At 47.5% G+C, this 27983-nt stretch overlaps 2 protein-coding genes across 8 annotated transcripts in view; one reads left to right on the top strand and one right to left on the bottom strand.

Annotated features, from left to right (window-relative positions):
* The window catches only part of LOC310746485 (voltage-gated potassium channel KCNC1-like), a 62968-nt gene extending 38234 nt beyond the window's left edge, over positions 1-24734 (bottom strand). For all 7 annotated transcript variants that reach the window (XR_014540730.1, XR_014540731.1, XR_014540732.1 and 4 more), the window contains exons 1-3: positions 24369-24734; positions 16923-17787; positions 1817-2750 (exon numbers count right to left, since the gene is read on the bottom strand). Coding sequence is in view for 4 of the 7 variants with exons in the window: in XM_083580264.1 (XP_083436390.1) it covers positions 1817-2750; positions 16923-17522 (1534 nt within the window). In the remaining 3 variants the exon portion in view is untranslated. The remainder of the gene's footprint in view (positions 1-1816; positions 2751-16922; positions 17788-24368) is intronic.
* The window catches only part of LOC310746528 (integrin alpha-M-like), a 156713-nt gene that overhangs the window by 47937 nt on the left and 80793 nt on the right, over positions 1-27983 (top strand). The window lies entirely within an intron of this gene.

Genomic DNA, 27983 nt, shown 5'->3' on the forward strand with positions numbered 1-27983 from the left:
AGAAATAAAGCAGAGATTCCCTGGATGCTGAATTCCTCACTGAGTTTAGGTTTCTGCATATGTGTGGCACTTGAGCAGTGCACATCATAAACCGGAATCACAGTGCTGGTTCACACACACGTGTATATGGCACAAGCTGTCTGCTCTGGATTGTTGTACACTGGAATGGCTGGCAGAGCAATGTATAAACTGACTCCACTGAAACTATACCAGGTAACAGTCAACCAGCTTGTTTAGAGGGAACGTGCTTCACTTTCCTCCAGCCTTTCTCTTATATTACATCTCTCACAAGGGCAGAAACTGTGCTATAGAGACTGTAAGGCATGGAGGGACAAGCACCCGATGCAGCAAAGCATCAGACAAGGAAAAGAATGTGACACAATAATATCCTCCACGTTTCTAGGAGACTATTATTTGAATTTAAAATTGCTGTTTCCCATGCTACTGATTGTATTAGCTGCTGTCAGAAGCAGCAGGGATGAGTTGGTTGAAGAATTATTCCAAGGTTCAGGTTGGATTAGAATAGCAGTTTTCAAACTATGTTCCACAGAATAATGTGGTGAAATTATCTACAGAGATCTCTTTTCTCCTTCTCCCATATTACTAGAACTTGAGCGGTGTGTGTGTGTGTGTGTGTGTGTGTGTGTGTGTGTGTGTAAGAGAGAGAGAGACCGAGACCTGAAATCGATTAGCAGTTGATTCAGGGACAGAGAAAGCAAACTGTTTATTTACAAAATGTAAGATCACTTTATGAAATATGCTGCCACAAGATGTGCTGATGGCCTCTGGCTTTGATGGCTTTAAAAGACGATAGGACAAATTCATGGAGGAGGATGTTTCTATCAATGGCCTATTGGCAATGACAGAAGAATTTAAAAGTGCTGTGTTCAGATGCAGTATCCCATTGGATACCACACACTGTGTTGTGGAGGAGGTTAAACTGGGGGAAGTCTCTTGCCTGCATGTCCTGGTTATAGCCTCCTGAAGCCATCTGGCTGACCACTCTGGGAAACAGGATTCTGTACTAGATGGATTTTGGTTTGATCCAGCAGGGCTCTTCTTACATGTCTGGGGTTCATCAGGGTTTAACCTCAAAGAGAGTATACTGACGGCACTGACAAAATTCTACTAACATGACTCAGTCAGTAGAGCATGAGACTCAGGATTGAGGTTCAAGCCCCACATTGGGCAAAAGATTCCTGCATTGCAGGGGGTTGGAGATGACTCACACAGTCCCTTCCAACTCTATGATCTTCTGATCTCAGGGAGGGTGCTGGAATCCTAACCTACCATATGGAGACAGCTGTGGGATGCATAGGGCAAGGAAATTGAGGTTCAGCAAGACCTGGAAAGGAGGCCTGGAAGTATTTTATTCATTTTATTATTATTTTATTTATTACTTAAATTTGTTTGTCCTTTTTTACACAAGTGGCTTACAGCAGAACAGCTTATTTTTTTTTAAAAAAAAATAATAATTAAGCAAATGAGCTATGGACAAGCTTTCCTGAAGGACAGCTTGCCCATGACTACCAACCAGTGCAAAGAGGTGTACAGGATGCATTCTAAGGGTAACTCTCAGTTTCACATGGAGGGGAACAATGAGAGCGCACTCTCTAAGATGCCCAAGAATCCTCTTCAGAGTGCATAGGCTCTGGGGCAACCTCCTAACAGCAGTTCCTCAGCATGTAACTCAGTGTGGAAAGAGGAACCCAGATGGAAGAAAGTTTCGAAGCTGCCAGATTAGGAGACTGTTTATGCAAATAGTTTGCATTTTTAGCCATTTCTGCCCTCAGGGTGTTTCCCACCCCCACCTTACCTGCCCTGTTGATCTCGATGATCTCCTCTTGAGCAAGGGGGCATGAGTCACCCTGGTTGCTGCGATGTGGGGACTGCATGTCCGGTTTGCAGTAGTTGGGCGACCCAGGCTGGGGGGCTCGTGGGATGTGCTTGTTCTTTTTCTTTGGTAGTTTCTGCTTGGCCATGGCCAGCGAATAATACATGCCAAAGTTGTTGACGATGACGGGCACGGGCATGGCAATGGTCAGCACGCCAGCCAAGGCGCACAGTGCTCCCACCAACATGCCTGACCAGGTCTCGGGGTACATGTCACCGTAGCCCAAAGTCGTCATGGTGACCACCGCCCACCAGAACCCAATGGGGATGTTCTTGAAGGTGGTGTGCTTGCTGCCTGTGATGTCGTCTGGGTCAGCCCCGATCCTTTCGGCGTAGTAGATCATGGTGGCAAAGATCAAGACCCCCAGGGCCAGGAAGATGATGAGGAGCAAGAACTCATTGGTACTGGCTCTCAATGTGTGGCCTAGGACTCTCAGCCCTACGAAATGCCTTGTCAGCTTGAAGATCCTTAGGATCCGGACAAATCTTACCACCCTCAGGAAGCCCAGCACGTCCTTGGCCGCTTTGGACGAGAGGCCACTGAGGCCCACTTCCAGGTAGAAGGGCAGGATGGCCACAAAGTCGATGATGTTGAGGGTGCTCTTGATGAACTCCAGCTTGTCTGGGCAAAAGATGACACGCATGAGGAACTCAAAGGTAAACCAGATGACACACATCCCTTCCACGTAGGTGAGGAATGGCTCCGTCTCCATCTCAAAGTCCACCTTTACGGTGGTGCCGTTCTCTGACTGTATGACCTCTGTCTTGTTTGTGATGTGGTTGAAAGCCTCGTGGGTCTCCAGGCAGAAGGTGGTGATGGAGATGAGGATGAAGAAGAGCGAGGCAAAGGCCACATACTGGAGAGAGAGGCAGGGCGTGGGGAAAGAGGGTGTGTAACAGGGGAGGATGGGGAAGAAAGCCATTAGTGCTCATGCATTCTTAGAAAAGACTAGACAGAGAAGGAACAGCATCCCCTACTGAAGGAACACATTTGTGCTTAAGCATCCATCCCTACCCACCCACATGGCAAACGAAAACAGAGTATGCTCCTGGCAGAAGGCAGATATCCCCTTTCCTTTTCTCATTCTCTATGCCAACAAGTGGAAAGGCATGCAGGCAAAGCTAAGACTTGGGGGTTGTAGGCTGGACTGGATTTCACTAGTGTGAGAGATTACGGTCACATTTTTGAATGTTCCCCTTGAGTTTGTTTTTTTAAATCCTTGCAAGTAGAAAAGTAGTCCAGCTTCTGATGATCTAGTTGCCTGCTTGCAAGACGGTTTTTTTTTTTAAAAGGGGGAGCGGCAAAACTGGAGCATTTAAAAATAGTATTCCATCCCCCACACCCCTTGCAGTCCTTTCTGGCACCTCATTGCACTGTATGAGTAGAATAGGCTTAAGACAGTTAGAGTAGGGAAAGTGACAAATCATAAATGATAAACAATTATCGATTTACATTTCTGCAGCCTATAAAGGTAACTTACACCAGGTCCGTCAGGGCTATTGATCTTTAGTCCATTACTGACTGCCCTTACTGTCCGTGGCCCTCCAAGGTCTCAGGCAGAAACTCTTTCCCAGCACCTGCCAGCTGAGACATTTGTCAATTTGATTGAACCTGGGACTTTTGCCATAGCTCCACCACTGAAGTATGGGCTGTCCTTTATGAACACAACACCATGGGCTCCCCAGCACCTGATCTTCAGTGGCATACTCAATGGAAGTTCCACTGGCCTATCATTACTAGTAGGCATTGCTAGCCTTATCCTCCATGAATTTGTCTAACCACCTTTTAAATCAGGAGTGGGGAAACCTGGCACTCCAGATTTTGCTGTGACTTCTGGCCACCATCGGCTCCAGCCACCATTGGCCAATAATCAGGGATGACAGGAGCTGAAGTCCAGAAACATCTTGAGAGCTGACGCTGTCTTAAAGCCATACAAAATACCAGCAACCGCCACATCTATTACTGTTCTTCAGGAGCAGCTGCTTATTACATTTTTATCCTGTCCTTCTTCCAAAGGGCTTAGGGCGACACATCTCTTTCTCTTCCTTCATGCTTTATCCACAACAACCCTGTATGGTAGATTAGGTAGCAAGATGGCCTACTGAAATTCATGGCTGAGCAGGAATTTGAACCCAGGTCTCCCTAATCACACAATCCACTGTTCCACACTGGCTCTCTCAGCCAATGAGATTTTATATATAAAATTGCTACTGCTATTACCGTAACTCTTAATTGGGTCTGTATGCAAGGATACATCACAGTGTGGCACATATACATTCTCAATGTGGCATAAGGCCAAAGTTTGGACTTGAAATAAAGGGGGACCTGGATTCAAATCCCTCCTCAGCCAAGAAAGCCACTGGGTGACTTTGGGTCCATTGCTACCTCTCAGCCTAATCTATTTCATAGGTTCCCTGCGAGAATACATAGTTTGTGGTGGTGAGGTGCATGCATGCTTCCCTGTGCTCCTTGGAGGAAAAAAATAACATATTATTGCAATCAAATAAATATTCCATATGACTGCAGTTGTACCTTAGAAGCACAGGATTTGAAAACCGGCATAGTGTTCATTCAATACCCTAAGATTCTCATCCTGAATTTTAAAAAAGCAACTCTGTGGACCTTATGACTGCAGTTATTCCCTGATTTGCATGAAGTACGTAGGCTGCAAAAACTGTTTTTCCTCAGGGTAAGATTTGAGTTGCCTTTGGTGAAGATAAGGCAGGGATGGGAAATGTGTGGCCTTCCCACATGCTTTTCGGACTCCGACTCCCACCATTCCTGATCCCGGTCTATTCTGGCTGGGACTGATGGAAGATTGGAATTAACGAAATGTGGAGGGCATCAGGTTCCGCTTCCCTGGTGTTACCCTTGAGCCTCTCACAGCCCTATTAGGGCAGATCATCATTATTGTTTTTTTACAGATGAGAAATTATAGATGAGAAAAAGAAAAGAAAAAAAATAACCCTGTCTGTAAGTGTCTCCGAAACTTTGGGACTGAGTAGGGGGCTTGATTGCCATTCTCTTTCCAATTTTCACAGCAAAACTTTGATGCGAGAAGGGGAGGGGAAACCCTTTCCCCTTCTTCCTCCTCCTGTTTGTTCGTTTTTTTTGAGGTTTTTTACTTATTTCATGCAATATTCCCACCAGTGAGCTTTTAAACAGTCTTAACATCTGCATTCTGATTAATGAATAAAGAGCGCTAGGAGGTTTCTGCTGAGGCTTCAGGATTGTGCCGGATGCTCAGCACTCAGACACCTTCTGTTACACCGTTCCCCCACTCCGGTGCCTTGCTAAAACCCGTGAAGGGAAGCAATGATGCAAGCAGTCATGTGCTTTCCTGCACATAGACTTACCACAGAAAATTCTGTAATTCATTCACATATCCCATTGGGTACACACACACACACACAGTTGCCACATTACCACAAAATGCTTTGTCACTGGAAGCACAACCCAACTGCTGTCCTCAGAGACAAGATTCCTTACATAAGGGCATGCATGTCTGCCCCTCCATTTGCTCAGCCATTCATCCACAACTGGGCAACATCTGTGCACCTACACTGACCTACACATGCTCTCCCATAGACCTTGTGTCAATGCACACACCAAAGAGCTGTTCCTCACGTGTATACAAGAAGCTACCTGCCCCTTTGTACCTGGCATTCCTTTGCGTGTTCACCCTGCACACATATACATGCCTTGCACATATGTACACACACACAACTTCCATCCATTTTCTCCCAACCGCAGGCAGTCCAACTGAGCACACTCAGTGCTGTGCTCTTTTGCAGGCCTGTAGATACACAGATCCTAATGTGCGTTTGCACACAAAGTAACACACCCTCATGCATTCCTTTCACTGCACTCCTATCCCTTCCTGAACACACAATCAGGGATGCACATGCATCTCTGCGGTTGTACACATACCACCATGCAAGTCCACCTAAACAAGCTCATTGCTTAATGAGCTTATGCCGTATCTACTGATTTCAATTAGATTTAAGCTGGTTTAGTTGCAGACTAATCTGCAACCAAAACTCAGCATGTGTGCACATTCAAACATAAATACGCACAAATAGGCACACAAGACATTCAGTATACATTGTGTGCAGATTTACATAGGCATATATTCTATAGATCATGTTATATATACTTTTCATAAATATGTAGATCTTTATAGAGGTAGCCCTGATCTGCACACACAAACACACACACACACACACACACACGAGATCTTTTGTTATTATGCACATAGTAAATGACTGTTCAATTTGAGCACATCCAAACATGCTTCTACACTTGCACGGAACATGACTTTCCCAGGCAACACTTCTTGCACCCATACATACCCACATACTTCCATGCATGTACATGCAGTTGGGCATGTTGTACACAGATACAGATAGCCCCATGTATCTTTATGCACACACTTAGCATGCATGTCCCAACACAGAGATCATATAGCCTTGTGCAATGCAGGAACACTTTCTTGCTCACACATATGTGTACACACACTCCACACTAACACATTTAACTATGGATGTGTGTGAGTGTGTGTGCATGCGCGCGTGCGCACACACACACACACACACCATATCCCCATCTCCTTCTGCAAAGCAATCTCTCTGCTTTCTCTTCCACTCGCTGGATCTCTGCACTGCACAGAATTCCCGTCCCGTCAGCAGTTTCTGCACACAAACCCTAGAATCTCTTTTGAAGCGCAGTGCGGTGCCCAGGAAGTGGGGGGGGGGGAGAGAGAGAGAGAGAGAAAGGAGGAGGAGAAGAATGGGCAAGCCAAGGGATCCAGGAAGCACAGGACAAGGCATGGGAGGAGGGAGGAGAAGAGAAAGAGAAAGCAGTGATTGGATAGATGAATAAACAGAAAGTATAGAGGATAGATGGAACTGATGCTCTGATCTTGATTTTTGTGTGTGTGTTTTAGGTCTATCATTTTTCTCCAAGGTGGGGAGGGGAGGGAAGGAGGCCTTTTGAGATCCCAAAGGAAAGCAACGTTCCTGGGGACCATCTAGCATTGGTGACTCACTTCCAGAGTCTTGAGTTGTTCTCTCATATAATATTCCCAGCTGCTGGATATATTGGGTTGGTGATGCCTTCTTCTCTGTACACCCTCCTCCTCCCCACACATGCACCATTTTACAGCCATTATCTCCAACACACACACACACACACACACACACACACACACACTAATGAGGAAGACAGCTATATGGGTCCCCATTTTAGCAGCTCTGGGAGTCCCAATTCATTTTGGTAGAAATAATGAATTATGCCTCCTGGGAAAGATGGTGTGTGTCAGCAAGTGGAGTTCAGGGCAGAATACATGGGAGAGAGAAGAAATATTATTCATATATCTGATTCTGGACCATTTTTTAATTTTTTTTTTGGTGCAGGACGGACTGATGCAAGGTCAGACACAGAGAATTAATGGAAACACCAGAAAGAGAAGACCTTGCTAGCACCTTCTTTCCACCTTCTGAGCTTCTCTTCTTCTAAATAGCCCCCAAATCCTAAGTCTCCGGTTCTCTATCCAACCTATTAGGACCCTGTTTGAAAAGATAGAGGTTTTGTCCTCTTACCACCACCCTGTCAAACCCAATCCTGCCCCCACCCCTCTGGGTTGGGATCCAGCTGTCCCTCCGTCAGCACAGAAATAGCCCCTTTTGCCTGAAATGAATGAGGGAGCATATTGAAGTAGCAGATGGGGAATCCAGTAGGGGTGAGAAGTAAAGGAAAAGTGTGTGTGTGTGCTTGGTGGTGGGCACAAAGTCAAGAAAAAGAAAAAGGAGGACATGTTATTCTGGTCCCTGGAAGAGTCATGGTTTGGCCGCCACTGTTGCCCTGAGATGACTTTCGCTCTCCCCCTTGGCTGTTCAAAGCTTCTATTCTACAAACTGGACAGCTGATGGGGGCAAATTATTATCACAAATCCAGCAAGCGTTACGAGGTGTTCCCTGGACATTATGCAAGGCACCTTCAGTGGCTGGACTTTGGGGCAGAAGTCCAGGGGCCCACTCAGCAGAATGAGTAGCAGGGACTCAAACACAGCACAGCCGGCTGACTAAATTTGGAAGTAGGTGAAGTCACATTGCCACCTTAAGAGGACTCTCCCCCTAAGTCCAAAGTTTCTTAACTGCACCACATCAGCAACCCACCTCTCCTTGTGAGCAGCAAAAGAGAAAGTCAGCTCTCACTGGTCTTTCTACTCCTTGCAAAGCCAAAGTTACCTATGAATGTGGAACTTGCAAGAGAGCTGTCCTTTGGTGCAGGACTTCTGCATTCACAAGGGGAAAGGATTGCCAGAGGTGGGCAGGGAAGGGAAGAGCTACTTATTCAGGGAGAATTCTAGCTATTTGGGGAGAAGCATGGGGTTTATTGAGTTAAGGCAGGGTAACCAATGTGAGGCGCTCCAAATGTGGTTTGTTTTTTTTTACTACAACATGCATCATCCCTGACCATTGGCCATGCTGGCTGAGCTGTTGGGAGCTGTGGTCCAAATCATGTGGAGCACACCATGGTAGCTACTCCTGGTATAAAGCAAGGGCTGCTGTGGATCTAGAACAACTGGGTTCCCGGAGGAGGAGGCAAGTCTGTCAAGGTCTGGAGCAGACGGGATGTCTGGGACCTCTGGGAATAGCAATAGAAGTATTGGTTGAGGTTTAGAACAGGGTGGGCTTTGGAGGCACAAGACTCCTGGGTACTTGGTGGCACAAAGTGAGATTTGTGGAGGGAAGTGGCAGGAAGCTTATTTTAGACCTTTGAGATGGGCAAATATGACAAAAGATGTCAAAGAAGAGCAAGTAACCCCTCCCTACCTCTTGCACGCGCGCACACAGACACACACACACACACACACAGAGAGGGGGGGATTGGTTAATAGTATTAACTTAATATTGTATGGATGGAAGTTATATAAAGGGGCATTGTAACGAGTTAGGTCATTGCAGAGGACTGTGATTCAGGCTGCAATGACGTTCTGAGGATAACTGGTGTCAGATCTGTTTCCAGCAAAGATATTTGAAAGTGGAGGTAGGCACAATAAGCAGATATAGAAGGGATGGGTAGTTTTAGAGATAAGTTGAACTCCAAACAACGGCATGCATATGAAGGGTGCAGAAGGGGCCTTATGCTGCAACCCTCATCAGATCACTTACTTTGGAGACACATGAAAAGGAAAGGTTCTGGAGAAAGCTTGCATGCAGTTTGTAATATTTTGGTTGACCTAATAAAGGTATTGCCCTAATGTGGATTTTGAAATTATTTTGGAGTGCTTCTCGATTTCATGTTTCACGGGGCTGGCCATGTCAGTCTGTTGCTGCATCGTGTGGCCCCTGAAAGATCAACACTTCTTTTTTTCCATGGCATAAGATTTTCTGGACTAGAGAGTCCGCTTCATCAGAGTTATGCATTTCATTCTTTCCCCCCATCGAGGAAGCTCTAGAGTAAGGTGATGACTGCTGCAAGTGTCTCACAAGTGGGGAGCAGCAGAGCGGGCTGGCAGTGAGAACACAGTGAGCGGAATGGTTTGGAGAAGGTGTTTTGGAACAAAGTTCGGCTTAATGCAGGGAGCATGATAAGAACAAAACTGGGGAATGGAGGTCAAGAAAGAACTGTGAGGTGAAGAAAAAGGTGCTAAGAAAAATCTGAGGTGAAGGTTAGCAGATACATTATCAGCAAAAAGGAGAGGGGGGAAGGCAAGGGTTTATGGGCAGGGGTCAGAGGCTGAAGGATGGAGAAAAAACTGAGGAAGGAGTGTTGAGAGGGGAAATACTTAAGGTTGATTTCAGGCCAGAGATAGAAAACAAGCTGTGATTTAGCTCCCTTCTGGAAGGGGAGAAAAATGGTGAGGGTCGTAAAGGCCACTGGAGAGGCAGCGGACGATGAGGGAATTTAGCAGAACAGTTTCAAGTCTGGGGTCCTGGAGTTTATTTATTGAACAGAAGTCAGCATTTTTGTGGAGAAGGCTAAGACAGCCTCTCCCTTCTCCAGTCTCCCCACTATTCCCATATTATGGTCTTGCTGCTCTTTCCAAAGTCTACCACACATACATCCTTCTGCCTGGGCACAATAAGGGGCCCAGGAGCTCAGAAAGCAAGGCAGACTTCCCGATATATATGGCCTTGGCTGTCATCCTTCCTCACCCCATCTTTCAGCTCCCTCACCCCCTCTTCGCCCCTCTCATGTGAAATCTGTGTCACATTAAACTATTATGCAACAAAGTAAAGATGCTCAAACGACCTTGCTCTCAAATGCACACACCTCAATGCCAGCCTTTTTTTTTAAAAAAAAAAGGGCACCCAAGGCTGCAGTGCTTTGGCCCTTTCTTCAGAGTATTAATGGCTGAACTGGACATTATGTATGTCAACACCGCCCCCCACCTGACACTGTGTACTAATTCATTAATTTTCTCTCCAGTTCTATCATTTTCTTCCTCTCTCTATACATAGCATCATAGAATAACCTCTATCAACAATGCTTACAGGCAGGGAGAAAGCGCTCTCTCTCTCTCTCTCTCTCTCTCTCTCTCTCTCTCTCTCTGTGTGTGTGTGTGTGTGTGTGTGTGTGAATTCTCTCCCTTTGCTGCCGCTATTACTGGATGTAACACTGCAGTTCAGTACCATGGAGAGCGGCAAGGAATGAAGGGGAGGGAATGGATTAAACTGCAATAGTCCTTCAGCGCCTGGGGTAAAAGTGGGCATCTTTCCACAATACTGGAGGGAAGTGGGGGTGGGATTTGCTTCCTGTGGAGAGCTGTGGGTAAAGGATTGCTTGGGGACCCCCAGGCACCCATGATTTTCAGAGGAAAAGTTGCTGGAAAGGAGTCAAGTGCGATTTGGCAAGAAGGCTTTCTGAAACTCCAGGGGTTTCTGTGAAGGGTATGTAGAGGGGTCAGATAGTGAGGAGAGAGGACTAAACGGACAGTAAAAATGTTTGGGCTCTGTGAACTGAAAGCAGGGGGTGAGTATACAGATTGACAGAAAGTAGGGAAGGAATGGGATGCTCGGATTGCTTGAGTTACTGAGCAAAGCCACACGGCTGTGCAGTTAAGTAAGTTAAGATTGTGGACAGTGTGGTCCCACATGGGGTCCCTGTTTAGATGGCAATGTATATATCTTCATTTACTTTGAAATGCAGTAAACCAGTCCTGCTGCATTTGCGGGGCAGAAGGAGGGCTTCCTTTCATTCTGAGTGGGGCACAGATGGCACCACTGAGGTCACACAGGATCAAGAGTGATAGAGTGTGAGAATGCATGTTTGAAAGAATATGCAAGAGCTTCTGTGGAAAGACTGGAATTACTGAGTTGGGATGTGTGCGTGCGTGAGTATGTATGTACGTGCAAAGCCAGGATCATCTTGGTCTTGGAAGGAAATTGAGTGGACAGAAGGCTTTAAGAGTACCTACCACTCTAACCTGCACTATGAATCCGTATTCAATTAACTGGATATCTGAAATTTTTGACCCACTGAGTTTAGTGGTTTAAGAGCAGAGGCAGAATTACATGGCAGGACTCTTGATTTGGGGGACAAAGAGTGACTCTAGGGAATACAAGGGGAGATTTACTGGGTCACTGAGTAGGTAGCAGAAATGAGCGTGAAATGAGGAGGGACAAGGGCAATGACAGTTCCCCAATTGCCATGAAAGAAGTTGGATTTGCAGGGGTAAATATGAGAACTGCTCTAGAACTGCTGGTTTTTTAAATCAGGGGAGTGGATATACTGGGATAGGGGTAGTTGAATTAGAGGAGTGTTGAGTCTAGGAGGTTAAAACAGTGAGAGCTGGCAACTAGGTCTCCTAGATTCATTGGAGAAGGAGATGGGCTTGTGGGTTAAGATGGTGTTCAGGACCAGAACTTCTGTAGCCTTTGGGACAAGAATGGAGGGTGGCAAATTTGAATTGGGCTGCTGAATGCCAGAACTCTCTGAGTGAGGAGGTGTTTAAACTAGCACAAGGGGAGACTAGAGAATTGAGATGCTTGAGCCCCACATTGTAATAAATAAGAGAAGCCACCCTTTGTAGCTGGCTCTTGCCAGCATCTGGAATCTGTTCCCTTTCTGCAGTCATTATTCACAAGAGTCATTAAAAGCCTTTTTTTAAAAAAATCCTCTCTCCCCCCTCCCTTCCCCCACATATCTACTCTCCTTTGAATTCCCTAAGAAGCTGAACCAGAATTTCTGCACTGGCTTGCTAATCATGCAGGGAAGACGAAAGCCAGAGAATTAATATGAAAGGGAAGGGGGCACAGCAAGGATCTCCAGCAAAGGGACACGGAAATTTGTGCAGAGTTTGCTAAAAGGATAAAAGAAAGACTGCTCTGTTGCAGTGTTGGCACTGTCTCTCTAGTGCCTCCTATAGGACAAAAAGACTTTGCCTTCTCTTTCAGCCTCAAGAATAAAAGCAATGTTTGCACATCACAGGTGAGGATGGGATGGAGAGGCAGAGGTGAACTTGGTTAAAAATAAATTCCCTTAGCACAGAAGCTGCTACTGGCTCTCAGTCTGCTGGACAGACACAAATACTTTGGATGCATCAACCTTTTTTGGTCCAAGGTTCAACTTTATAGCTGATTACAGAGAAGGGGTATATTGGATTTTAACTCAGAACTTCCCTTGCAAGCCTGGCAGGAAAATAAAAAAATCATCCATTTTATATGATGCTGAAGTCGGGGTTCCTAGTTCCCGATTTGATTAAAAAGTGCAGATTTGCCCTGAACAAGGATCTGGGCGTTAAAAATGCATGCAGTGGTAAATGATACTTATCTGATTTTCATCATTTTAAACATCCTCCCTGAAAGAACACATCCCCCATTTATTCCATATATAACCCTTTGCGTACTGAAAACAGGCTTGTCTGAGTTATGTGGCCATACTTTGTTCCCTCGTGCATGTATACCTAAAAATATATACATTAATATAATATAATATAATATAATATAATATAATATACAGAAACCTTATTACAAAGATGAAGCTGCTTTGCCTGTGATATTTTCCCTAATTGTTATGTAGCTGTGAGTATACGTATGAGTTTGCTGTCCACACAGCTAATGAAGAAATAAACTCTCATGCCATACTTCAAACGTGGTTAAAGTACAAAATAGTAGTGTTGGGAGAAATGTAAAGGGAAATAACAGTCCTGAGTACATATATTTATGCTTTCCATTTGTATACAGGCATATGTATACATACCTGCACTTTGTCTTTAATTTATGAGTAAGTGCCATTTGTACACTACAAATGACAATTTGAGACTGCAACCCTGAGCGCATTTGCTAGCTGCAAAGTCCCACTGAACTTCCAAGCAAACATGCTTGGAATTACATTGGGTTTAATCAAATTATGTTATATAATATGTTTCTCTACCCACACAAATGGGAATATATACATGATTATACATAATTACTCAAGGAACTGCCGTTGAGCCCGTGACAAAACTTTTAAGGTTGTCTCTTGGTTTATATTTGGTGCACCACATTAATGCAGCTGCCCCTCTGGAACTTTTTCCTTGTCTATATACCATGAAGGGACTTGAAGTGCTTCCAGAATCAAAGTTGGGACACAGTCCAGTTTAAAAGAAGGTGCAAACTGATAGAGAAAAGCCAAACTTAAAAAGAACGATTGTGGTGTGAAAAGATCTGGGAAGGAGAGGAAGAAGAGGATCTCCGTGTGTGTCTTTATTCAATCATTGTCTATTTGTTCTCTCAACGCACATACTTTACCCCTCTCTGATATGTAGGGACTTAGATGCAGCTAACAAATATGCTCTGGTACAGATTTTGTAGCCCCAGCCTGCCTATGCATCACTATAAAATATGCATGCTGGTGTGTGCAGAGTGAACGAAAACGAAGCAAATGTGTCTTTGCGTATTGGAGAAGCATTATTCAGAAGTGCATTTTGGCCCATCAATCTATTCACTATGCTGTCCACCGATATGGTTTTCTATTTCCTCTTCCCCAGTCCATATTCTTTCCTTCTGCCTGCCTGTCTGGCGAGGATAGTGGTGGATGGGGGCCAATCTCTTCGCATCCTTTTTCATAAGCAGGTAATTCAAACACTGTGCTTGTGGCATGAACCTCAACTCCCCCCCCCAACTTTGCAAACTTCAGTACTGATTTGCGTCTTTGTCTTATTTATACACAAATGCCCAAAGAGAGAAGGTTGCGGCAGGGGCGCTACTGTAGTTATAGCACACATATGCCATTTCTGTAAATGCATTAAGTGGGGAGCCACTGTTATATCGGCTGGTAGTGGGGAGATGCTGGCTTCAGTTCTCAACCAGCTCCTCTGTTTATGGAATCCCTGACGTGATGTCCACCTGAATGCAGCATTGCCTCATAGTCCCGTTGGTTTCTTGGCTCCCACTGTCAGCAAACCCCCTCCCTTCCCTGCTCCCCAACACTCCTGCCCTCTCTTCCTCCCTGCTGTAACTTTTTCTGGCTGCATTCCCAACTGCATGGGGGAGGAAGGGGGGGCTGAATAAAGGGACCGGACAGGCCTTGCACCCTTGAGAGCAGCTGCCTGGGGCGAGGGGAGGGGGAACGGATTGCAGAATGCCGGCTTTGCACTGCAAACTCTGGGGCTTCCACACTGCACTGCGGTGCCCCCTCCCCCCCCTTCTCAACCCGCTGGCTCTGCAGTTCTAGAGATAGCAAAGCACTAATATTGTCCTAGAGGTAATACTGGAGGGGTTGCCGGGGGTGGGGGGGAAGGAGAGAGAGAACAAGCATCAGTCTTTCATTAACTCCCCCCCCCCTTCAGCTGCTCTGCAAAAAGAAGTTATACAGGAAAGGCTTTAGCTGCATAGGCTAAAAAAAGAAAAGGGGAAAAGAACGGGGGGGAATGCAGTAAGGGGAACGATATTTGGGGGTGCAGTGCAGGATGGGGGATTCTAAACTGCAGTGTCTGGGAAGGGGGCAGTTTTGAGCAGCATTATTCAAGCACACTGGGAAGGGGGGGAGCCAATTCAGAACTGCATTGCTGAAGATTGGGGGAGGAGATCTGGAGTTTCTCCCTGGATAGATGATGTCGATTTGGGCTGAATGGAGAGAAAATGAAAGATCCCTAGATTTGGCAGTGGGGCATGCAGTGGGGGCAGGGAGACTACGCAAAACTGCAGTGAGACCAGAGGATTCCAAAATTCAGGAAGGGCGCAAGTGAGACCTGAGATAAACTGTGTGTGGAGGGGATGGGGGAGACCAGAGAGAAGGAGGACAGGGGACCTTGTTTTGGGGGACAGTGAAGAAAGGACTTGGAGCTGTTTTAGCAGCACCTCCTGCTGGAGATCAAGGCATTCACCCTGACACCGATAAGCAAGTCATAAGCCCAGCGCATGCGTGTCTGGATCCTCCTGCTGCTACACACTACTACACTCATTCGCACGCTCGTGTCCCGTGGTGCTCAACTCTTGAGCTCAACTTTTTTTTCTTGCACCCCGTTTTCACTGCCACCAGCAGCATTCCTTGCATGATTCCCCTTCCTTTCCTCATGCTCCTTTCTCCTTAGAGTTCCATTTCTCACACTTGGGTCTCTTGCACGCTTTCCCTGAACCGGAATCACTGCCCCTCTCTATCATTCAGGCTCATTCAGTCACCCCCTCTTAGCCTGCACATTAACCTCTCCTATTTTCTGCAACATTTTTCATGCCTCAACATGGCTGAGTGCACCTCTTCCAGTGCCCTTGCACACCTCTGAAACCTGCACCATTCTCCGTTCCACATTCTGTATTCTCCCAGCCAACAATTCCTTCCTCTAGATGTCTGTTTGCAGCATCTGACTTATTATATGTTCTCTCTACAGGGCACTTCAGTGCACGGTGCACATCGCTTGTGTGTGCCTAAGATGTGACTGGTGCCATCAGCTCCTGAAAAACATCCCTGCCTGCAGAACATCTCCATTTCTCAGTCTGTTCTGTTTGCACACTCAGACTGGCAACCTCATCTTTTCTACTGCATAATCTGCCTTCACCTCCAGCACCCAGTGCCACTCACACATCCTTCTCTCCCCCCCCCCCACATTTCCACATCCATCCATGCTTACCAAGCATTGCACATGGACCCTTGCACACCAGTCCCTCTGCGCTAGTCTGCGCATTGTGCCATTGCCCATTTCGCTTGGGACTAGTCTTGCACATCTCAACTGCACCTCCAACATTAGCCTGCACCTCCACTCTTGACCATTTACATCTCACCTTTTCCACCTGCCCCTTGCACCCCTTTCTCTTAAAAGTACAATTTCGGGTGGGGGGGAGGTTTCTTTGGGAAGTTGTCAGGGTTTACAGCAAAGAAGAAGGCTAGAAGGCCTGCTGTTGAACAGAGCCAAGGGACAATTGCGAAACAAGCAAAAGAACATTTAAAGAGAAATTTCTCCTGCTTACTCTGTCCCACCTCCAGCCATAACCAGAGACTGGGAGAACGAACTCAGTTCAGGGAGGCAGAGCTCATGCTTTGGACTCAGACCGTCCCAGCTTTAATTTTTCCCTCTCCAAGTGAAAAGTAGCAGGACTGAGGAAGACCCTGCCTGAGACCTTGCAAAGCCATCTCCTGTCGGAGTAGTCATTCTGGGCTAAATGCACCTGGGACCTGACTCAGTGTAAGGGAGGGAGAGAAAAGCTAGGATGCTCGCCTCTCCTCTCCCCTACACAAACCAAGGCTGCCCTCAAACCTTTCTGCACTTCCTTGGCAATAAGCCCCAATGAACAGAGTGGGATTAACTTCTGCCAGCCTTAACTATGCTTGCCCCTATTCTGCCACTCTCCCCTGACTCCTCTTGTCAACATTTAGATCTGTAAGTTCCTGGGGACAGGGACCCTGCCTCCCCGCTCCCCTGCTTGCCTTCCCCTGTGCCACTAGTGGGGACAAGAGCCTCAATGCTAGTAGTCACGATGCTAACAGCAATAGCAGCAGCAGCAGCCATAGGTGTGCTCCTCCATGCTGCCCACATCAGGTGAGCCCGAGGAAGCATCTAGGTGAGCGGGTGGGTGCCCCAAGCCCCCAGCCCCGCGCTACTCACCCTGGCCATCCTGGAGGAGTAGGGGTCCTCGAAGAGCGCCCACACCTTGGGCTGCATGGCGGCCCACCGGCCCAGCTTGCGCCCGTCCTCCTGCAGGCAGTGGCGCTTGAGGTCTCCGCTCTCCTCATCGTCCTGGCTCTCGGGCGTCTCGAAGCTGTCTAGGGCCTCCTCGGCGTCGCGGTGCTGCCGGTAGTTCATCCAGCAGCAGGCTTCCACGTCGGTCTCGTCGATGCCCCAGAAGGCCAGCTCCTCCTCGAAGAGGGGCCCGCACACGTCGGCCGGGCAGTGCAGCTTGCCCGTGCGGTAGTAGTTGAGCACGTAGGCGAAGACCTGCGGGTGCCGGTCGAAGAAGAACTCGTCGGCCTTGGGGTCGTAGTCGAAGTTGCTGCAGGCGTCGGGCTCGGTGAGCCACGACAGCCGCGTGCCCGGCAGGGTCTTGAGGGTGCTGCGGTACGTCTCATGCCGGATGCCGCCCACGTTGATGACTATCTTGTCGTTGTCTTCGTTCCGGCCCATCTCCCCTTTCAAACATGACTTGGACGGCGGCTTGTTCCCAGACTTGCGCCCGCGGAAAGAGGAGACGCACACTGAGCTCAGCATCGGCGGCGCGGGCCGAGGCGGGGGGCCGCCCCCCGACGGTGCGCAGGTGTCAAATCAGGGCGCGAGGCGTCATCCTGGCCCCTCCTCCTCCTCGGCCCACCCCCTCTCCCCCCACCCCTCCTGCCGCGGGGAAAGGAGAAGGCAGGAGGGAGCGCGGCCAAGAGGGGAGGGGGGCGAGGCTCTTTCTAGACGGGGCGGGCGCAGCAGCAGCAGGAGGAGGAGGCAGGAGTTGGCAGAGAAAGAGCCCGCGGCGCAGCGCCGGGGTCTGCGAAAGAGAGGGACAGAGAGAGAGAGAAAGGGACAGGGAAGGTGAGTGCGGACGGCTGCTCCGCCACAGTCCTCCGCAGCCTCGGCCGCTCTCCCTCCGATCGCTGCCCTCCATCGCTCCCGTCCCACCATCCATCCATCCGCACGCCGACACTCCGCTCGGACCGCCGTCCTTTCCATTGTCCGCGCCCCGTGGCCCCTGCCATCCGCACCCCTTCTTCCTCTCGCTCCCTCCATGGCGCTTCTTGGCCACTCGCGCTCCCTGCTGCGTTACGCCTTCGCCCTCCCCATCCCACCATGTACGCTTCTCCACTCTCCTCTCCTTCCTCCCATCCCTCTCGTAATGACCGGCATTGCCACTGCATCCCTCTGCCATTATCACTCTCTCCTCTTTCTGTCACTCCCACTCCATCTCTTCCATCCTCACACACAGCCTTCCCTCCTTCTACCCCCCCCATCTCTCTCTCCCTCTCTCTCTCTCTCTCTCTCTCTCCCCCCTCCCTCCTGCCCTCTGCATCCCCTTCTCTTTTTCAGTTCCCTCCATAGCCCTCTGCCACCATCGTTTTTCGACCCCTGTGGACCATCACGGCAGTCCTTCACTGCAGGCTTCATGCCATCACCCCTGGCGCTCCATTATCCTCTCCAAGTGCCTGTCCATGCAGATCTGCCATCATTATCTCCAAGTCCTAGGATACCCATTCATCTCTCTGGCCTCCCTCTCTCCCCTCTTTTCTGTCCTCCATTCATTCTCACTCTTCATTCATTTCTTCTCTGTCACAGCCTCACATCCTTCCCTCCTTCTACCCCTTTCCTTTCTTCTGCTGACTTTGTCTTCCTCGTCAACCCTCTTCCTCTTCTCCTTTCTTCCTTCTTCATGGTCTCCTCTCCTTCCCTGCTTCCATGTGTTGCCACATCTCCCTTCTCTACTCTCTTATCGCTGTCCTTCTTTCCCTGGGAACTTCTGCCTTTCCCCCCTCCATCCTCTGCTTAGCCTAGGGTCACTTCACACACACTTTTCCTGCACGGAGACTTGCCTCCTTCTCCCTCATTGCACAGAAATCAGGCAGAGCCTAGTTTGCCCCTTTACCACATTAAGGTTGGAAGCAGCTCTGCAATCTCCACACTCAAAGTGTAACGGTGGCAAAATAGATGCTCGCCTGAGCTTCACGTGTAGGAGAAATGCCACTTCTTCTCATTCAGGGGCCTCTTCTGTCCCCTTTCCCCATCTCTTTCACCACGAGAACTACCCACCCAATCTTAGCACCCTGCTCACTTTTATATCGACTCGTTCCACCCCTCTACCACCCTTCCTTCCCTCTCTCTCTCTCCTTCCTTGCCTCCTGCCCCCAGTGGCGTAGCGTGGGGGGTGCAGGGGGGCCGGTCGCACCGGTCGCAACATCTGGGGGTTAGGGTTAGGGGGCGCAAATCCACGGGTTAGGGGGCGCAAATTACTTGCCTTGCCCCGGGTGCTGACAACCCACGCTACGCCACTGCCTGCCCCATCTTCCCAGACCCCCCTCTTTTTGCTTCTCCTTCACTTCGCCCCCTTTCTTCAACGTCCCCTTCCTCTCGAACGGAGACTCAATCTACTGCTTCTGCACTGTCCTTCCGCTGCCATTGACCGCTTCCCAATTCATCTCTCCCTCTCTTGGCCACCAGCCAGTTTTCCTTCTCCACTGACCCCCTCCTCCCTCCCTCCCTCCCTCCCTCCTTCCTTGCTATCTCCTCCAGTTCCCACTTCCCCCACTGCCCTCTCCCCATACTGCTGCACCTGCTGGGCTCCGACTCTTCCCCCCCCCCCCGCCCTTTACACTAACGAACCAATTCCTTTTTCTCTTCTAGGTAGCAACCTATCTGCCCCATGACTCCCCACTCTTGCCCCACTTGACTCTGGTTCTCTCTCAGCTCCTCCTCCTATCTTCGGCCAGATCCTGCCTCCTGCAGTGGACCCGGCTTCCCTTGCTGACTTCTCTACGGACCCTGATGATGATCTTCCTGAAGCTGAGGGGCTGGGTAGCCTCTATGCTCTCCTCCACCTTTAGGACCCCTTCAGTCTTCTCCTTGCCCCCACTTTTTCCCATATGACTTTTGACCCCAGTGCACCCACACTTTTCTTGTGGGGCTCCCCCCCAAATCTCCTCTCTCCCTCCTAGCTGTGGTTGCTCTCCTATACTCCCTTTGGTGGGTCAACCCAGTTCACCCTCTATCCCATGCTATCCCTTGAAATTTCAGTGCCCCACTGTTTGCCCTCCCCCCATGGCTACTTCCTCCTCCTTATGGCCTCTGCTTCCCTCTCTATAGTCCCCACTGACCTATCCATCCTCCCCTCCAGTTCTTCCTTCTCCCCTTTCCTGCACATGAAGTTTTACACTGGGGATTATGTCCAGTGCTAGCTGTACTCAGAGCAGACCTACTAGAATTCGTGGGCCTAAGTTAAGCATGCCTATTCGTTTCAATGGTCTGCACTGAGAAGAACCAGCATTGGTACAACCCTTGACCATCTCCAAGGAACCTCCTTGGCCTGTAGCTCACCCAGTCCCAACACCCACCTCTCCTGTACTCTTGTGTCGTTGCAGAGGGGGACTGTGTGTGTCTGTGTGGCTGTGCAATGTTTCTCAGTACAAAAGAGAATTGGCTTGGCTTTAGGCAGGTAAGGAGACAAATGTCTCTCCTCCAGCACTATTGCCGCACCATCCAATTTCCTGGGCTGTGAGATGAAGAAGTAGGGAAAGTGGAGTGGAGTGGGAAGGAGAAACTAGTGAGAGAGAAAGAATGTGGGAGGGTTTGCATGAGTGCATAATAGAGACTTAAAATACATGTGGAGGAAAAAATAGATTCTCAAACAATTTCTCCTGACCTAATTTTGCCTGCATTTCCCTTGCCCTCTAAATTCATATTATTCTTTTTAGAAACAAACAAACACCCACCTATTATTATTATTATTATTATTATTATTATTATTCCTAGACACATAATGAAGCCTGCCCAGGTGAAATGAAGACTGATCTCGATTTGGGCCAGGGCCAGGGTGGGAGCCTGTGTGTGTTTACCACCTTAGGTTTCATCATAGAATCGTAGAATTGTAGTTGGAAGGGACCATGAGGGTTATTTAGTCCAACTTCCTGCAGTGCAGGAATCTTTGGAAGAAGGGAAGGCAGGAAATCAATACAATAATTAAATACTGTTATGGATACTTTTGAATTTAGAGCTTTTTGAAAATTAGTATGTAATGCATACTTAATTCAGCAAATGAACATGTTATTGCATTAAAAATGCATCTACAGAACCTTAATGTTTAGTTCTTTAAAGCTATCCCTCAAACAAATAAATCAATGTTAGATTGGAAGTTTTGAAAAGTTGGATTCAGGGGCTTTTGTTTTAATTAAAAAGTTGATGTTTGGGTTCTTTCTTCGTTGAAAAATGTTTAGATGGAGATGCATGTGCAGAGAGTAATGGGTCTCTTTAGGTAGGATTACGCTGGTTAAGATAGGAAGTGACATATGGGGCAATGCATTTCTGCCTGTCTTAAAATGGGTTTATATGGTGGGTTTGTGTGTAAGGAAAATGGCCTGTGTCTGTTTGCAGTGATACATGCATGTGATGAGTTTGGGTGCAGAAATGAGTATGTGGGTTTAAATGTATGTATTGTGTGTAAGGGTGTAGTAAGTAACTTATAGGTGCGAGCAGAATTTGTATATGAAGAAATCTGTAATTGAGGATGGAGCCATGTGTTGTGAGTGTGTGCAGGGATCTCTGTGTTGGGATGACATGGTATGCATAGTGTGTGTGTGTGTGACAGCATGAGTGTTCCGAAATGATTTTGTATCCTTTGTGTAGAGTACATTGTGCTGTAAGCCCGGCAACGTGATCCTGTGCTCAGTTTACTCAGAAATAAACTGCACCCTGTTTTGTACCTCTTTCTCCCAGATGAATGCAAAGGACCACAGCCATAGCTGTGTTGATGGTGTGTCTACTTGGCTCTGGCTGTGCATTCTAAAAGGCACCTAAAAGACGGACAGTTGGTATCTCAGAGCTGGTCCCTTCATGCACAACTGATCACTTGGTAACTCCACCTCAAATGCAATATTTAACAATGGAGCATTCACACATTCAGCTGCCTGTCTCTCATCAAGTGATAAGAAATCAAGTGGTGTGTGCATGTGTGAATCAGCCTTATATGAAAATAATGAATATGCAATCAAGTGTGTGTATGTGATATTTATGCTGGTGTGATCTTTTTTTTTCTTTTCTTTTCAAATTAAGGATGTGAATGCACAACAGAGGACTGCAATACCCACTATTCCCTTGTGTATGTTTCTTTGTGAGTGGAGGTGACTGTACAGTGACACAGATTTGAGTGTGCACTTAGGTATTTGTGCATGTGTGAATGAAGTGGTGTGTTTGAATATGAGGGCAGGCATGTTTACAGGCAGCATGGTGCGTTTTGAGGCAACGTTTTATGTGTGCTTCAGAAGATGTTACTGGTAACTTAAGAGTAAAAGTGTGCCAATTTTGTATCTGTTTACATGTGTCCAAGCGTAGACCTCTACATGTGAGAGCAACCTTACAGAAAGCAAAATGACTGCATATGGCCATATTCTGGAGTAAGTCACACCTGCATGATCGGATTCTGGAATAAGATATATTTGCATGATAGGATGACTGGCAGAGCTAAAAATCAGTGAAGCATGTCTAGTCTCAAAACCACTTATTGAGTGCTGTGCATGTGTTTGAAGTATTGCCACCCAGCTTTGAACATGTTTACACATTTACCTTAGAACTATTCACCCCCCAGATTTCAAATTTATAAATCAGAATGTACAAATGCAGAGGGTGGGATAGGAAGGGGCTAAGGCAGCAGCCAGAACGTTCAGAGGTCTAGGTCAGATACACAGCATCATACGCAGCCACTCGAAGTGCCTTCATCTGCAGATAATTAACAGCAGGTCTGCTATACAGGTCTACTAAACAATAAACTCCATTGGTTTAAGTGGGGGATTATTCCCCAGAAAGTGGGCAGAGAACTGCAGTCTGGTTAAGACGGTAACCCTATCCAAACTTCCTTCAGCATAAGTTCCAGCTGAACTCACATGTGCTTATTTCTAAGTAAGCATGCTTTGGACGGTACTGTAAAATTATTTGAATTTTTAATCATTATAGTTTGTGCTCATCTGAAACCATTATGGGAGCCATTATGATTGAAAGGCTGTTTGGAAATATAGTATAATATAATATAATTAATGTCAGTATGAGTTTTAATATAAGAGCTGGTTTGGGTTTGGTTTTGTTTGTTAAAAAAAAACTTCCACTGTCTATTTTCTACACATGCATTCAAACCATATAAGATTTTTGGTTTCTTCCTACCTCAAAATTGTTCCAGATGTTTCACTTTGCCCTTTGCTATATGAGAGTAAGAAGGCAAGGGCGCCTGGAGTGCCGGCTTGTGTGAATGTGGGTGAGCTATTATGCAAGTGTGAGCACATGTGTATGACAATGATCAATGCGTGAGAGTGTATAAGGGCGGGGGGCATGTACGGTGTCTGCTTTTTCTGGTTGTCTCTGTTATGATCTCTCTGTATGTACATAGGGCTAAGTGAGATGATGTTCTCTGTGAGCTTTACTTCAGTGTTGTGTGTCAGTGTGTCAGTGTGTTTGTGTTTGTTTTCTCATGGGAGTTATGTTTCTCTCTTCCTAAACCCCTCCCCCTCCAGTTCACTGGCGCACCACACCAACACAGACATCACACAACAGAAAAGCCCAAGGGACACCACAGACACTTACAGTCACCACACAAAGACGCAACGGCACACAAATCCTCACCTGTTTCTCCTGTATCCATGGACACAGATGTGCTCAGACCCTTAGAACAAGCACATCCTAATAACTGGTACTTGTCGGCATACTTTAGGCGCGCTAATTTCTTTCATGCACCAGTTGAAATCGTACAAGCTCACATACCACACAAACCGCACACCGCCTGAGTCATAATCTATCAGTCCCAGACATATATACACATGCACACACAAACTGCCCATACACTTGAACCATTCTTTCACACACCTTAGTGGACACCCTCATATGTCCACCAGACATGCAGACTGTCCTTCCTTCCTTCCTTCCTTCCTTCCTTCCTTCCTTCCTGCTTTCCTCATATACACTTAAAGCTATCCTTCACTTATTCACACACTGCAGTGGGCAGCACACAAATATCCACAAACTGACAGTCATCTTTCTCTCTTACACACACACATACACCCAGACAGACAAATAGCCATCAGAAGCAAGTCTGTCTGTCTGTCTCTTTCTCTCTCTCAGCTAGGCTGGCACTAATGAGCAAAATACAAGCACACCAATGTTAACATGCAGCCGGTCACCTCACAGGTGCTGAAACTCCCCCCCTCCTTCTGTCCTATGATCTCAGTGTTAGGTAAAAGGGGACACTCAAAGATCCCCCCTCACCTTCCCCCCCCCACTGCCGCCCGAGGGGAAAACAAAACACCACACAAACACACACTATAGATGTACACACACATACACAAACAAACACACACAATGTAGCCACTGAAGGCCCATACTTACCTGCCAAACCAACCCCTTGTGGCTTAATAATATTTTTGAGAGAGATGAAGGAGCAGAGATGGAGGGGGGAATCTTCACCCCCAACCTCCCCCCAACCAAAATTCTTTTAAAAAAAATAAAAATCAACCAGTGAGGCGAAGACAGAGGCTATAAGAAGCTCCCCCAGCACCTTGAGGGGACAGAGAACCCCTTGAAGCAGAGAGCAGAGGGAGAATGGAGAGGATGATGGGGAGCTTTTTGCTTTTTTTGGTGGGGGGGGGGGAAGGAAGATGCAGGATGTCGACGAATAGGAATCAGTCTGTCCGTCTGTCCCCCCCACACACCTTGTGCGTCTCTGCCTCCCGCCCCCCACCCCTGGTCTCCGGATGCAGGCTGCGCCTTCTGGTACTGCGGACCCCGTGATGACATCACTGCCTCTTAAGGTGGAATTTTGGGGCATCTCATGGAACAGTTGCTCTTCCTTCCTTCCTTTTTTTTGGGGGGGGGGGAAGGAATATACGCAAAGAAAGGTAGTCCAGGATTAGAGCAGCCACAGCTCAATTGCTTGCTAAGAGGCAGCTTCCCATCAAGCGCTGTGCGCGGCATTGGAGGTAAACAAGTGGCGACGAAGGAGCGGGGTCGTGCGTTTGGGGCTATATACGTGTTTCCCTGACACACATAAACAAAGCGAGCCACCCTGGACTCTGTGGAGACCCAGGGAGCAGAGAGGGGTGTTTTTAAAGATGCGCCACCCCTCACTTGAAAACTCAGTATGAAATTCCAAGGCTGGTGGAGGGGGGGGAGGACAGGTAAAGATAAATACAGCCACCTTAAAGAAAAGTGGGGCTGAGAGGCTGAGGTGTGTTTGGGAGGGGTATTCCTGAGTCAGCTGAAGGGGATGTGATGGGATTTAGCTGCAGTGGGGAAGAGTTGAATTTAGCCTGGAATGTGCGAAATCTCAAGTGTGTGGGAGGCACGAAATAAGTCTATATTTAGAGGACATGGCACCCCCTGAGCTGTGGCTGGGAAAGGTGGAGCCTCCAAAGAGGAACCACCCTTGGTGTCTTAGATCTCAGGGTGAAATGTATGGACGGGCTTGTTTATTAAGTTTATACCCCTCCTCTCCTCTAAGGAGCTTGAGGTGATGCTTAGCGCCCCCTCCCAATTTTGCTCTCACTCACAACAACCTTGCGAGGTAGCTTAAGCTGAGAGAGAGAGAGAGACAGAGAGAGAGAGATTGTCACTGGCCCAAGGCCACCCAGCAAGCTTCCAGGCTGTCTCTTCAGTCACTGTCTCTTGGCCTGACCTACCTCACAGGGTTGTTGTGAGGATAAAATGGATGGAGAGCGGAGAACCAAGTGCCCCACTTTGAGCTCCTTGGAGGAAAAGGTGGTATATTAATGTAATAAAAAAATACGTGGCAGAGTCAGGATTTGAACCTGGGCCTCTGCCGTCCTCGTCCAACACTCTAGCCAAGATGGCGCACCTTCTCCTACACGCCAGGTGCATAATTTGATAGGGTGGCTTTGCCTTATTAGTGAACCGCGAGGATATGTACAGTCTAAATTGGCTTGCCGTTTGTGATCAGCTGTCATCCCCATCCCACAACAATAATCCAGGCACTTTTGTGAGGATAAAAATGAGATAAAGATGACTGCAATCTGCCCCAAGCCTCCGAGACAGATGGGTGGTAATCTGTGGGTCTTTAAAGAGCCATAGATATCTGGCCACTAGTCATGTTCTGTGACCACAGCTACAGACTACAGGAAATGGCTGCAGCTCTCTGGCAGAGAACATGCCCTGCATGCAGAAGGTCCCAATTCTAATTCCTGGCATCTTCAGTAACGGCAGGAAAAAAGTATTCTGCCTGGAACCCTGGAGAGGTTCTGCCAATCTGTGTAGTTAGCTCTGGATGGACCAATGGTCTTGTTTCAGCATATGGCAATTTCCTGTGTTCCTACTGCTATTGAAATAACAGCAACTCCGCCTCTGTTGTTGAGCATGCAGAAGAGACAGTAATGGGAATCTTACCCAGTGTGTCAGGGGTTGTAGACCTGGGAGCTGTAGAGTTTACCAGCACTGTACAGGGAAATGGTGCTACATGGTGCTGAAGTTGGTTCCTGATTTCACACAGCTTCCTGAATAAAGAATTATTAATATATATGCTCCTGCACTCTAAAATAGTGTTTGGAGGTGGTGAAAGCCAGTGTAGACTTGAGGCAGAGATACATAGGTTCAAATCGCTTCTCCATCATGATGAAGCCATTGGCTGAGGCTGGGCCAGTCAGCATCTCTTAGCCTCAGGGTGGGGAGCCTTTTCCACACTGAGTTCCTTTCTGAGCAACCTCCCAAGGGCCACATGCCGGCCATGGTGGAGCAAGAGGCAAAACTGGGCAGAGCAAAACTGCCTTTGTACAGCAGGCTAGTTTATTCACACACTCAGAAACACCTTTATCTTTACTCCATGCAGGCAATCCTCCTTCTATAAGGGCTTCTAAGCCAGAGGTCAGCACCATGCCTTGTGGTCGCAAACTCCCTTAAAAATTTGCAATATCTATGATACTGGTTTAAATTAGTTTTAAGTAGCAATTCTCTCTCAGCCAGGAATCATGGGAAATGTAGTTCTGTGGTGCTGGAAAATTCTTGGCATGCTCACCAAGCCACAGTTCCAATGGTTTTTGGGGGGAGGAAGCTGTGGCATAAAACCAAAATAAAATATAGTGTAGTATAGGTATACCCCTTACTGGGGTGTTCAGAGATCTAAATATTTTGTTTTGGGACCACAGGAGCCAACTGTGAGTATAGTGGAAGGAACTGCTCCACTATTTAGAATGTGCTCCAATATCCACCTCCTGTCCTCATTATTAAAACTAACCCCACTCTGTTAAGCTTCCCCTTTTTTAGAAATCAGAAAACATTTTATTTTATCACTGCATTTATAGCCCACCTTTTTCTGCAAGGAGCTCAAGGTGGCACAAACACTTTCCTCACTCTCCCTTTTATTCTCACAACAACCCTCTCTGGAAGGTTAGGCAGAAAGACAATGACTGGCCCAATATTACTCAGTGGACTTCATGGCTGAGCAGGGATATAAACCCTGGTCTCCCAGGTCCTAGTCCAGCACTCTGGCTTTTGCTTGTCAGCTATACAACATCTGCACCCTTTGAATTCACATTCTTTGCTCGAACTTTCAGAGTATATTTTGCTCCCCAATCCCCTTTTGCCACTCCCATCACCCTTCCCCGCCCCACCAAAAACAAAAAACAAAATTGTGTGATACGAAGGACGGTCCCTGCCCCCATCATTGATGTCAGTCTTCCTCCTTTCAAGCTTGGCGTGCTGTGCAGTTATTATTTAGCCAATTTCCAAAACAAGTGTCAATTATTCTAATTAAACTTGGGAGCCCCTGCGTCTGGTGCACAGAGTGAATTGTTGGGAGCGCTGGGGAGAGCTGTCTTGTACGGCTGTCAGGCACTGCAGGGACCCACCTGGTATTACAAGACAGCAGCGAAGAGATGCTTTCCGGTGATCAAACAGGGTCTCGCAGAACAAACGAGGCTGTTTAACATGCTGGTATGCGCGTGCGTCCAACTGACAGGGTTTTAAAAATCTCTCTCTTTACCTCATCATCTCTCG

Source organism: Podarcis filfolensis (assembly GCF_964270895.1).
Source record: "Podarcis filfolensis genome assembly, chromosome: 13".
In the NCBI taxonomy this organism is placed as follows: domain Eukaryota; kingdom Metazoa; phylum Chordata; class Lepidosauria; order Squamata; family Lacertidae; genus Podarcis; species Podarcis filfolensis.